General features: G+C 41.1%; 1 protein-coding gene and 1 long non-coding RNA gene across 5 annotated transcripts in view; one reads left to right on the forward strand and one right to left on the reverse strand.

The window, feature by feature from the left end:
* ATP2B3 (ATPase plasma membrane Ca2+ transporting 3) overlaps positions 1-13144 on the reverse strand; it is a 73008-nt gene that overhangs the window by 44490 nt on the left and 15374 nt on the right. For 2 of the 4 annotated variants that reach the window (XM_058172681.1, XM_058172679.1), the window contains exons 2-5: positions 11091-11288; positions 8915-9172; positions 7984-8109; positions 4097-4222 (exon numbers count right to left, since the gene is read on the reverse strand). In XM_058172681.1, the coding sequence (XP_058028664.1) occupies positions 4097-4222; positions 7984-8109; positions 8915-9172; positions 11091-11288 (708 nt within the window). Of the gene's footprint in view, positions 1-174; positions 193-4091; positions 4223-7983; positions 8110-8914; positions 9173-11090; positions 11289-13144 lie in introns of all 4 variants that reach the window. The other 2 variants (XM_058172680.1, XM_058172682.1) reach the window with 2 other exon arrangements.
* The window catches only part of LOC131192995 (uncharacterized), a 50624-nt gene continuing 37853 nt past the window's right edge, over positions 374-13144 (forward strand). Inside the window, exons 1-3 of the long non-coding RNA XR_009153820.1 lie at positions 374-2769; positions 4133-4322; positions 9650-9769. This is a non-coding gene — a long non-coding RNA (uncharacterized LOC131192995). The remainder of the gene's footprint in view (positions 2770-4132; positions 4323-9649; positions 9770-13144) is intronic.

A 13144-nucleotide genomic window follows, 5' to 3' on the forward strand; every position in this document is an offset into this window, starting at 1 on the left:
GATATTTTATTTCTGGGCTACATTCACTGCTTTGAACAATCTGCAATTCTAGGAAAGTGAATTTTTCCATGCATTCTGTCTCTTCACCATTACATTTTATTTTCAGGTTTCCATTTCTTGCAGTGGTCATGAGCTTGGTCTTTTTGATGTTCAGAAAAAGAGCAACATTCTTACTTTTTCCTTTTTTATTTTCTTGCTCAGATGTTTCTGAGAGGAGAAAGGTATCATCCTTCAAGCCAACACAAAATACTGAAAAACTACTTTTTCTCGAAGAAGAAGAAGAAGAAGAAGAAGAAAGAAGGAGGAAGGAAAAGGAAGAGGAGGAGGAGGAGGAGGAGGGGGGAGGAGGAGGAGGAGGAGAACCCTGCACCTTTTTATGTTTTTATATAGATTGTGGAGATGCCATCAACCATCTCTACTATTTCTGATACCTGTCTTCACCGAAAAGCTAGATCTAGAACAGAGGTCTCCAACCTTGGCAACTTTGCTGTTGAGGAACTCTGGGAGTTGAAGTCCACAAGTCTTAAAGTTGCCAAGGTTGGAGACCCCTGATCTAGAAGACAGAGGAGTGGGTAGGAGACTTGTTCACTCATCTCTTAATTTTTTCCTGTTGAGATATGCATAGGCCATAGGAAAAAAAAATGTGGAGGGAGGTGGGAGATAATAGGAAAAAGAGACAAGACTATTAGTAAAGACATTTGCTTAGATTGTTGAGCCGGAACCAATTGGTTAGGCTAATTGCTAATTTCTACTTAGTTTTCTCTGATGCTGAGTTGTTAATAGATAGTTTGTAGATCATAGTGTAAGGAGAATGGTGACTAAAGTGATGGCCATCTTCGTCTAGCCACTGCTAAAAACTTTGCTGTCTTAGGGATGACCTTAACTAGAAGCTGGGTGGGAAGGTGTTGTTATCCTGCCAATTCTCATGGATTTTTTACCAACTTTTAATACCAAAGCTAAGTTTGAAGGGTATCGTTTTAAAGTACTTGTGATCTTTCTTGCCCAGAATGGTCTTGGGAGAAAATGTCCCTCCTATATTATTCACAACTAAATGAAAGTTTTGAAGTGAGGAGTCAACAGTGTGTTGATGATCTCCAACTCTACTTTTCCTTAAGACTATGCTATTATAAATAATTTCCCTGTTCCATTAAAGAGGCAGAGAAAAACCAAGAATCAGGTTTCTGCTCTGCCAGATACATGATATTTTAGTTTCAACATCAGAACCCTCCAAGACAAACAGCCAATAAGCCAGTCTTCAGTCCACATTTACTAACAAGCAACTATATTTTATATTAGTGAAAGAATGGATAATTATTGTGGTACTAAACACTCATCATGACTAATGTTAATGATGGATGGTATTGCATCATTTTGAATGCAATCACTTAGCACTTGAATTAATGCACTATGCTAATTATTAATGCATTATGACAGTGGGCCAATTTACCATTGCATTTAAATTGACTGTGATGGGCAAAATGTACATAGGATGGGATTCACAAACAATTTCATGTCCAGATTCTGATCAGAGTTGTGTCTGCTAACTTACAAATAACTAACTAGAGTAAAGTCACTACAGTATAACATGCATCTTCCAACAATGACCTGGGAAAAAGGGAATGTTAGGAAGACATGCAGATAGGAAAAAGGATAAAACAGGAAGCCAACTTATTATGGAGAGAGATGGTTAAATAACTATTGTGAGTTTTATTGGGTGAGGAAGATTGCTTGACAGTGATTGGCTAACATAGTTTTTGACTGACACATTGGCAGTGTTTCAGCCACCAGAAGTTTCAGATTGACATAAATAGGTTTTTGTCAAAAAAATGGAAGTGGTGTAGAAACCATCAGAGACTATTTGCAAATTATCTTGTTAGTTAATTAAACAAATATACATGGCCACCTGACTCACACCCGACAACTCCAAGAGGCTTACAACATGAAAAATCCACAACATAAAACCCCTAAACTCCCCATTAGACAAGTTAATAACAAAATAAGTTAATAAATTAAGATTTAAAATCCCTTTGCTATGAGGGATTCAGTGCTACTATCCCCTTAGCTCAATTGTTCTTTGAATAGGGATTAATTGTATGTAGTAGATTTTTAAGGGCCAACACTAAATCTACAGTTTTGAACGTAATTAACAAACTAACACAGAAATAGGTTGCTTATTATTCAGACGGGATAAAAACAGGAATTTAGACAGAATGGAGCACTTTTCTTTGTACCATTTTTTTTCTTTGAACATTGGCTATTTGTTTTACACTGATAGGGAAAGAGGCTGCAGCAGTTTTTCTAATTTCTTAGAGAGTTAACATGGTTAATAAGTCTTGCGATATGCAAGATGCAACAACAATGAAGCAAATGCCAAAGCTTTGAGTTGTGCCCAGTTCCTTGCTGAGGCAGATTCCAAAAATGATGAACCATAATTCAAGCATGCTGAGTCAAACTTCAGCACTATTCATCCAAATGTACTGACTCAAGTGTTATTGCACAAGTAGTGCCCTTTCAGTGTTCTTGCAACTGTGTGGGAGTCACTTTTCTGTCTATTGCTGGGAGAATATTTCAAATAAACTGATCACATGGGTGAATGGCTTGCATGAGCAATGCCTATGATTGGTTGGGTTGGATTCTTTAGACCTTCTCCCAGTCGCGTAGGGAGATGAAGAGGACAAAGCAGGGATCAGAATACAGTGAAGGGCAGCCAAGGGATTTCACTGGCAAGTAAGGAGAAGAAAGGCTTCTGAAGCAAGAAAGGAAGGAATGGTGAGAGCAGAAAAGATGAGTGTCAGCTTTGGAAGCCATATTAATCCTGGAAGTTTCCATGCTGCCACCTTCTTGAGCTTGGGAAAGTAGGAGGGGGGATTTGAAAGTGGGTTTTGTTAGACATAATACATTCTTCTTTTTGGTCAAGGTCAGGGTGCTCCTGCATCTGGAGGAGGAATGGTTGCAGTGGTGCCTCAAGTTGGGACTGGATGGTGATTGGGCCATGGATGGACTGATGGGTGCAGGGGCTGGATATGGGGTTTTGATTTATTGAGGGAAAACCCAGAACCCTCAGATTTGGGTTTTCCCAGATGTGCCAATATACCTATTCCAATAAATGAAGATTTTGAGATGAAGCTTGTCTCTGAGTTTTTAATTGGAGTTGGGTGGTTTTGGAACGCTGACATAAACCTAAATCACACTGACAACAAGTGGATTCCTAACACTGAATGTGGCATCTTTGGAAAAAAATGGGATCCAATTAAAAGAAGGTAAAGTAGAGTGAAGTGATAAAACAGCTTTGCCAAAACAGGCTTTCCCAATCTAGTGCCTTTGAAGCTAGCGCTCCAAAAATTCTAGCAGGGTTCCCTTGAGAATTTAAGAATCATAGTACTCATCGTAGGGAGCCTTGTGCTGGGGAAATAGTTATATGGAACAGTCCTACTGAGCCAGCATTGAGCAGTGGTTCCAGAATATTTATTTTACCTCAGTTCTTAGATAGGCCAGAGTGGTGTTTTTCAACCTTGACAACTTTAAGGTGCAGGGACATGTTTGCTAGAGAATTTGGGGAACTGAAGACCAAACACACTAACATTGCCAAGATTGAGAAATACTGCTCCAGAGTATGACCAACCTACTCTGTGCAAACATCCCCCATAAACATCTCTTCCAACTGTAGCAAATTCTACCTAAGATGTAGACTACCAACTGTGACAGTGCTATTTGGGAATGATTGTTAGGCTTTGGAGTAAAATAATCAGAAAGTTCTGAAGGGCATATCAATAGCCTTGGTAGATAACAAGGGGAAGCAAGCAATGCTCAAGAGGAGAGTGTATGAATAAATGTTGTGATCAGAAAAGAAACAAATTATAATAGGGCTCCATCAATCTGAAGTCATCTTTGTGCCAGTTATGCAGAAACTATAGATACCTTCTGCAAATGCTGGATGTTTTTGAAGACACTTATCTGGAGCAGCTCTGAAATGCATCTTGATGCCCTGGCTTCAGCCAACAAGAGAGCTGATATGAGCATGAAGACCAGCATGCAGTACAATGGATCCAGAGGTACACTGGGGAAGTGCTTACCTGGACCAGAGAGCAGACCTTACCTTTTTTCTCTTTCTTTTCCTCCTCTTCCCCACCAGCACCCAGCAAAGTAAAGATGATCCCAGTCTGTGAGTTGACTCCAACAGCAGAGATAACCATTCGCCCAGAGCCTTCCATGACGTGGGTGCCTAAAACAAAACAAAAGTCAGAAGAATACTAAGTGGAAATGTTAGGAACCCAAGAAGTAGATCTTCTGGATTCATTACAAGCTGAGCAATTCTGGAAAAGGTACAGCGTTATTTGACATCTACTGATGGCATGTTTAGCAAAACGTTAGCAAAATGTTCTCACAGGGCTGTGCAGTACTTGGACCTGAAGGGAAAGATATGTTTTGGAGCCCCTGTTGCAACTCTTAAAAGCAGATGTGAATTTTTCCAGAATTGGTTTGTTTGTTTATTTCTATCCTTTATTATTTGTTTACTTTATTTTTTTTACAAATAACTCCAGGCAGCAAAAATATCCAGCACGGCTTCCTCCTCTTTTTCCCCCTACAACAACAACCCTGTGAGGTGAGTTGGGCTGAGAGAGAGTGACTGGCCCAAAGTTATGCCTGAAGCAGGACAATGAGCTCACAGTCTCCTAGTTTCTGGCCTGGTGCCTTAACCAGTAGGCCAAACTGAATTGCTTGGCTGCAGCAACGTCATGGGAAAAGAGACATTTGGATGAAGGAATTACTGATGGGTGCTATAGCTATACCTGTGTTCAGAGGCTCACCAGAACTAATATGCTGCAGTTGATAAATCTCAATATTCTAGCAAATGACAGTAATTACATAACAGTGTTGATTTTGCAAATCTGAAATCTGCTGCTGTGAGCCACTGGTTGTCAGTCTAGGCCTTAAAGCAGGGGTGTCAAACTCGTGGCGTCATGTTGTCATCACATGATGTATCGTGACTTTTCCCCCTTCGCTAAACCAGGGGTGGGCGTGGCCAGTGAGTTTGACACCCCTGCCTTAAAGAGATCTATGCTTCCTCAGAAGCTTAGCCTGAAGACTTAACCATAATGTAAGACTAATTCCTCTCAAAAAACATTGGAACTTTCTATGTGATCTGCCGCCGCAGAAAACTATTGGATGAATTTTTAAGTTATTTAGCAGCCCTGGTGGTGTAAAATGCAATATTGCAGCTAACTCTGCCCACTGCCAGGAGTTTGAACCTGACCAGCTAAAGGTTGACTCAACCTTCCATCCTTCTGAGGTTGGTAAAACAAGGACCCGGGTTGTTGGGGGCAAAACTGCTTAGCCTTAGAGAGTGCTGTAAAGCCCCGTGGAGTGCTATATAAGTCTAAGCTCTATTGCTATTGCTATTAAGTACGTAGGTTCAGTTCAAGAGGTATGGCAATGAAACTTGAGAGGCCTGGCTAGCACACTATGGTTGGTTTCAGACAAATCACTAGAGGAGCTAAAATTGTGTTAGGAGTTTTGTGTTTTGGTATCTTGAAAGATCTTAGCAACTGCTCAGTCATATCATTTGAAACAGGCCATCACATTAAGACACAGCAATTATACATTCTTAGGCTGCGATTTAAGATTTAGTGTATCTGAACCAAATTTGCCCCATTAGGTCACTCCCTGAGATCATCTTGGCCATATAATGAAATACACTGCCATTTAAGTGTAGCTATTACTAATTAAGGCTCAGCTCCCCAAAGCTATAAAATAGTGGTAAAGTTTAAAGCGCTTCCCAAAGTACAGGGCAGGCCTTAGCACCAGAATGATGTAGTCCTTTTTGAAGACAAAAGAATGTAGCTCGTGGGCATCACCTGAAGTGCTTTGAGTCTCATCACCATACAGTTCACCTATTCTCCCGTGGCCCCTGCTCTTTTGGAGCTGACTCAGTCCCTGGACTGTTCCTTAGCAAGTAACGAAGGCACTTCGATATTTGCTCCAGACTTGAGAGATTCAATATGAAGATGTACATCTTGGCTGAGCTGAAACTTTTCTTTTGGCATCTTGCTTTTCAAAGCTCCTTATTTCTAACCAATCTCAGTAACTTGTATGATTCACACCAGTCCAAATCATTATGTGATCTGACTGTGAGCAGAAAACAAAAGATGAATGGGCTTTTGGCTGTTCCATGCCTGTGGTGTGAGGGATCTTTTCTGGCTTAGAAAAACACCAACCTTTGGATTTTTCTGGGGAAACAGTGGACTTGGAGTTTAAGGTTGTAAGGCCAATAGATTGCAACCTTTCTCCTGTTACATCATGTGAACTGTCTGAAGAATTCAAATGCAGGTACTACAGATATATTTAACTCTTAGGAGAGCTTCATGGGGCCCAGAAGCCTCTGAAGCATTTGGTACTCTGTGTGAAAAATAGAAATGAGCGTCCTTCCACCATTCCTGTTAAGCTTAAGCCTTGATAGGCTTCCCTCACTTTGTGCCAAACTTGATGTTCCCTGAAAATCTCTCATAAAAAGGAATTTGGAGAAAGCAAGATACCATCCCCCTGGGGGGGAACAAAGGGCTGTGTGGGATATGGTGCCAAGTTCTGTAACCTAAATGCATCAACAAATATGCTAATAAAGTTTTAGAGAGGAGAAAGGGGGGTTTTTTTGAGAGAGAAAACGTTCAAGCAGTTTCAGTGGGAAAAATCTTGGCATGTTTCCAGAACTTTGATACAAACTTATACTGGCCCAAATCGCATTTTGGAAAAAAATGATAAATCACAAAATAGCACATGTGCAGAATACAAAGGAAACCTGTAGATCCAGGCATCCTTTACATGCTACAAGAGATCCTATGGGAGACATGCAGGAGTCACTTACAGAAAGGAATAGATATATTTTCTTCCCCTTATTTTTTACATGTAGAGTAGTAGATTTGGTATCTATCGGTATTAATATGGTTATATGATTATGTTGCTACTTAGTTTTGATGTAGTCTCCTCCTTAACCTTTGTAAAAAGGAATGTTAACTGTAATGGTTTCTGAAGACATACATATTGTGACTTTGAATTCGTTCTAACTCTTGACAAGTCCCTGCAGTTCTCTTGGCAAGGATTTTCGGGGGTGGTTTGCCATTGCAAACTTCCTAGGGCTAAGAAAGAGTGACCAGCCCAAAGTCACTGAGAGGACTTTGTGCCTAGGGCAGGACTAGAACTCTGTTCTGTCTCCTTCCCCACTTCAGACCCACGAGCTGGCCTTCAGCCAGTGGATTCACGGCTCTTATCAGTCCTGGCAGAGAAATCACAGCTGCCTGCCAAAGTTCAAACAAATGACTCACGTAGCAAGACTTTCAGCTCTTTTTGAAATGGTTCAGCTAAACTTTTGTTTCCCGTGGAGTGAGAGCAGTCCCAAAGCTCCTTATATATCCTGTGGGGGGGGCTCCTGCCCCACCCTTCCTTTTGATGATGCCACCTCTCTAATCTTCTGAAGCGCGGGTCAAGCCAAGCTTGATTATTCTTATCATCTGGGTCTGAAGGCATAGCCTGGGGAAGGGAGGAATCAGGGGATGATGGCCTCATTACGTCCTCCGACTGGTCTGGTTCTGGCTCCTGGAGCTGAGCCAAAGGAATTGGTGCTCCCAAGGTAAGCCTTACCGGCCCTTCCCCCTCACTCTCGGAGTCACTTTCGGGCATGGGGCCAGTGCCTTACCGGCCAAATCTTACTGTCTCAGTAACTATATTAAGCCAGCGTTGTAATAGAATGTATGAATGACCTTGGGGAAAAGAGAGGAAGAGATGCTGCTTAGGTAACAGTCTCATAAGAGAGGTAGGAGCCGGCATCTGCATACTGTCAGAGAAAGAAACTTAGGAAAGACCTGCCTTCGTTAAAAGTTTGTGCCTTTAGACTTGTAAGATTCTGTTAATCTTAATGTAGCTTTACAACAAAATAGAATTAGTTCATCTTGTCATGTTTCTTGTCTGGGAGCACTGTCAGATGTCCCTCACCTGATAGCAACATGGGATCTTTGTCCACTGATTTGCGTACATGATCTGACTCCCCTGTTAAAGAGCTCTCATCTATCTTGAGATCATTCCCCTGGATAAGCACTCCATCTGCAGGAAGCAGGTCACCTAGGAGAGAAGAGAAACAGGTTAAGCAATTAACTCTATCAACAAATATTGGTGGCCTACAATCTTATGGCCATTATATACAATGGCTGTTGCACAGAGATATCATTTTGCTTCCTTAATTACTAAGTGAGCAATAAGCATGCTTGCTATTCGATAAACAGCGATACACAGTGCTGCCTCTTAGGGCTTCCAGAATTTCAGTGGGAATTAAAAAAAAAGATATGCATATTTACAATAATTATATTTCTGGAATTAAGTATAAAGAAGTGCAACAGAACAGATGTGAAGACAGCTGTGCACATATTTGCCACTGCCTTTTTTATTAGGAAGTGAACGGGGGAAGGAACAGTTTATCTAAATCCTGGATGGATGGACAAAATAGTGCAAGTTTCTGTTGTGTAGATTGTTTGACTGAACAGAGTCCTGTGGTCAATTCATTGCATTCCTTGAGAAACAAGAAATGAAAGAGCAGTGGCATAATGAGAAAAAAAGCTTTTGTCTAGACATAGTCTTAGATAATCTTAAATTTTCATCCTTGATGCCCCATCGTAAGCTTTGAGACTAAGCATCTCTGCATTACAATTGTAAAAGAAGCTCGTATAAAGTTGAACCACCCGCCTCCTCTGGGACCCCATGGAGCACTTTGTTTACCAAGCATGTTTGGTGTTCCCAGAGACAGAAACTAGATGTCAGAATTGTTTTAAATCCAGTCCCTGGGGGTATCTCCATGCAGCTGAATTTGCCTTGAATTTCCCAGGACTAAGGCTAAGCTGAGTGATCGTCCACCTCCTGCCTTCCCTCTTACCATATTTGATCTGGGCGATGTCTCCCACCACCAGCTCAGCCACAGGAATTTGGACCTGTTGGCCATTGCGGATGACAGTGAATTTCTGTTCCTGTTCTATGCGGCTTTGCAGACCTCGGAACTGCTTCTCCTTGCTCCAGTCATTGAATGCTGTGACCAGCACTACGCAGATCACTGACAGTAGGATAGCGGCACCTTCAATCCAGCCAGCTTCTGACTCACCCTCATCCTCTGAACCCCCTGACACATTCCCACAGACTGGAAGGAGAGAAAAAAAGGAAAGTGTTGGTTACAGGAAGGCTCCTCTGATCACACCTCACTTCTTCTTAAATCAGGAAGTGGTGCCATGATTCCATCAGCCAAAATATCTGGGGGGCTACAGGTGAGTAGAGGTCCAACTGTCTGTTTCTCAACTTCAGCAAATTTAAGATATATGGACATCAACTCAAAGGATTCCCTAGCCATCATGTTGGCTGGAGAATTCTGGGAGTTGAATCCCACACATCTTGGTGTAAATAGCAACAGGATCCCTACCTCCTTCTTACAGTCCAGTCTCCTTCTCAAACAGCTACAGACCTGAATTTTCCTAGGAATGAGGCAACAGCTATAAAGGTTGCTGACTTTACCACTCAGTTTTCCAGTATTAATAATCCTAAATCTCATACAACTGTCAAGATGAGGTCCCATAAATATACATATTATTAATCTCGTTGTTTTGTCTCTTGATGCATACAGACCATTGCAAAATTGCATAGAATTGGATATTTCTCCTATCTATTCCAAACGGATTGTGGGAGAATATTAAATCAGGAAGAGGTGCCATGATTCCATCAGCCACAATATCTGGGATTGCAGGTGAGTAGAGGCTTAATATTTACCTGTTAAACTCATTAATAGGTAAGTAAATGGATGGTAATAGAATTAAGCTAACCTGAATACCCTGATCCTGCCTGGGTAAAGCTGCTAAAATAACTCAGTTTCAGTGTGTTGTTGTGCACCTGACTATCCCTTTTGCACAATACAAGTATGCAAATATAAATAAAAAGATGAAGCCGCATAGCACACATAGGGATGAGTCAGCATGAAGAAATTTGATAAAGTTGGGCAGACCAATATGCAGAATCAAAGTCCAACTAATCTGCAAAAGACAGATGGATCCACCTCTTAGGACAAAGTTTTGATGTCATATCCACATAATAACCACAATTGTTCCCTCCCATAGTGAAGCTAGCAAGAAATCATGTTAGGTTTACTTTTGCTGCCCTTACAAACTGTATTCCAATGGCTGTGATTGGTGGTTTCCTTGATGTAAATTCCTGCCTAATGTGATATACCTACTGTACACTCTCCAATTAGTACATATAAAGTTCTGATTTATCCCATATATTACAGTGCTTTGCTTCCCCCTCCATTCCTATTATACTGTGTACTAATACTGTGGACTTAAACTAAAAGTCTTTGAAACTATAGGCTGCCTGGTTGACCCATGGATCACTAGGTGGCAACAAAGAAAGTTTTGTATCCTTTGGCTGCCATCTCCACTAAGGTGCTAGTCAGTTTCATGGAATTGCACCCTTTAGGTCCATCAAGGACCGTCCATGGTTCATCTACAAATTATATTAGGGAGTATCTCCTTTGAAGGGAGTTTGCCTGCTTATTCCAGAAGACTTCCTTCAGGTTTCCTGTTTTAAGAGTTGAGAAGAATAAGAGACCAAGTCTTCTCAATGACTGTCATGTCCCTTCCCCACTGCTGAGATTTGGATAACCCCATTTTGGATAGTTTTTAGAGAATGATCAAAAGAATGTTGTTCCCTTGGGCATTCAGAATCCAAGCACTATCTGTGGTACTATTGTCTTATCTGTAGATGATGGGTCAAATTCTACTGTTGTTGTTATGACTGTTTTATGGCTTTGATGAGGAGCTTGCTTGATTTATTTTAGGGATCTGTCTTGTGAATTGCCCTTGGTTGTGTGACAAGAATGTTATACACTGTAAATACACTAATCAATCAGTTTCTGGCACTAGATGGCCATGGGGCACTGTGGGAGGTTTCAATGGTGGCACTCAGTTATATTTTCCCATAATGCTCCAGAGCAATGTTTTGCAATTTCTTGAAATGAGGAACTCCATCCATGTGAGATTGTCATGGCAGAGACGGCAGGGATCCAACCTTACCTTCACTTTCTTCACCCGGTGGAGCATAAAAAGAGAGTCCCAAGGAGATGATGGCAGCAATTTCCAGAATGATTAGGGTCACATCCTGAAGTGCCTCCCACACTAACTGTAGGAAAGTCTTGGGCTTCTTTGGGGGGATAAAGTTCTGTCCGTAGATCTGTCTTCTCTTTTCCAGATCAGCTGTGTTATCAGAGAGACCTGGGGTCAAAAAAAGAGAGTGGTAAGAATGAAGCAACGAGTCTGCTTGGCCTCTTTGTAAGAGGCTAGAGAGTGTCAACGTACCAGGAGAAAAATGCATTAATCAGCTTTCCCAACTTGTTACCTCAGGAGCTAAACTACAATGCCCATTGTCCCCAGTCGTAAGTTACTGGGGGGGGGGAGAAGGTTGTTCTGTTCTCCAGACGTTCTATGATGACCTAGGTTTATGCTTTTAATGTTTTAAGTGGAGTTCTGCAGATGAAGGGAAAGATTTATGGTATGCACTCACCAACCCACCTCAGATAACTCTAGCCTTTGCTTCGAAACTAAAATTACTGTTGCTATGTAGGTGAAGTTTCCTAGCTTTCTTGATGTTCTCGTGTTAGTGGATTGCTGGGTGATTTCCAGTATGGAAAAGAGTGGCATAAGGCTGCTTATATCATGATCTGGGATGAAGTAACCAATGCCGTAAGAACAGGAAGGTAAGCTATGTTAATTTATCTATTTAGATTTATATCTAATTAATAGCTCTTGTTTCTACAGATAGTCATCGACCTATGACCGCAATTGAACCAATTTTTTTTTAAAAGCAAGACAGTTGTTAAGTGAGTTTTACCTCAGTTTTACAACTTTTCTTGCCACATTTCTTAACACTAGAATGATTAAGTTAGTAACACGGTTCTTAAGTGAATCCGGCTTCCCCATTGATTTTGCTTGTCAGAAGGTCACAAAAGGTGATCACATGACCCCAGGATGCTGCAGCTGTCATAAACATGATGCCTGTTGCCAAGCATCCGAACTTTGATCACGTGACTATGGGGATGCTGCAACAGTTGTAAGTGTAAAAAACGGTCATAAGTCACTTTTTTCAGTGCCATTGTAACTTTGAATGGTGATCAAAGTGAATGGTTGTAAGTCAAGGAATGCCTATATCGCCTTTTGTTCCCATAATTCTCCCATTTCCCACCCCAACCAACAGCCATTGGTGGGGTAGGTTGGATTGGGATAGACTTAAACAGGGGTGTAGATTTGAACTTGGATGCCCTGATGTCAACCTTACACTTTAAGCCCTATGGAACAAAATAAAAAAAGGAAAGTGTGGGTTTAAGTCTAAAGAAGGGATCCTTAGTAAATGGCTTTGCCTGCTTAAAAATCAGCTAGAGATACTCTATATTCTTAAGTGCTCAGTTATGGCTTTGAGGATTTAGCCCCTAAATGGGGGAGAAAGAGTTTTCCTTCTACTGCAGAATTATAAAGGAAAATTATAAAGGAAAAGCTTTTTCATTTCTGTTTTCTATTCTCCCCCCCCCACTTGCCACCCCCACCCTCACCCTAAAATCTGATTCAGAGGAATAGGAGAACTAGGATAGTTAATGCTTCTCTGGAATTCTGTCAGCATTTCATCAGGACAAAGCAAGAATAATCTCTGACTTTTAGAGAGTATACAAAAGCTCTCATTTGTTGTAAAATAAATTTGGTCACAAATTTAGTCATTTTCAGCAAGCAACCGACACAATGTCTCAGTCCAAATGCGGAGTCTCGTACTACTTTCCTGTCCATGACTTTTCTATCAGCTTGGTCAGGATCACAAATCACAAGTAGCTTTACCATCCAGGATAAGCAGTGGAGGTAAACTGACAGTAGTCTAGGCCCCACACTGCAGAATGGTTAGGAGGGCCCTCCTACCCCAGAGGGAGTATGGCTTCTATTGTATTTTGAAAAAAATAAAAGAAAATACAAGGTCATCTAAAACAGACCCTCAGTAAAACTATTAAGTCTAGAGCATAAAGCTATGTAAAGCTTTATGGCCTACATAGCTTATCTTTGTAAAGAAAGTATTTCCTCTAGCATTTCAC

The sequence above is a fragment of the Ahaetulla prasina genome, chromosome 2 (genome assembly GCF_028640845.1).
Source record: "Ahaetulla prasina isolate Xishuangbanna chromosome 2, ASM2864084v1, whole genome shotgun sequence".
NCBI lineage: Eukaryota > Metazoa > Chordata > Lepidosauria > Squamata > Colubridae > Ahaetulla > Ahaetulla prasina.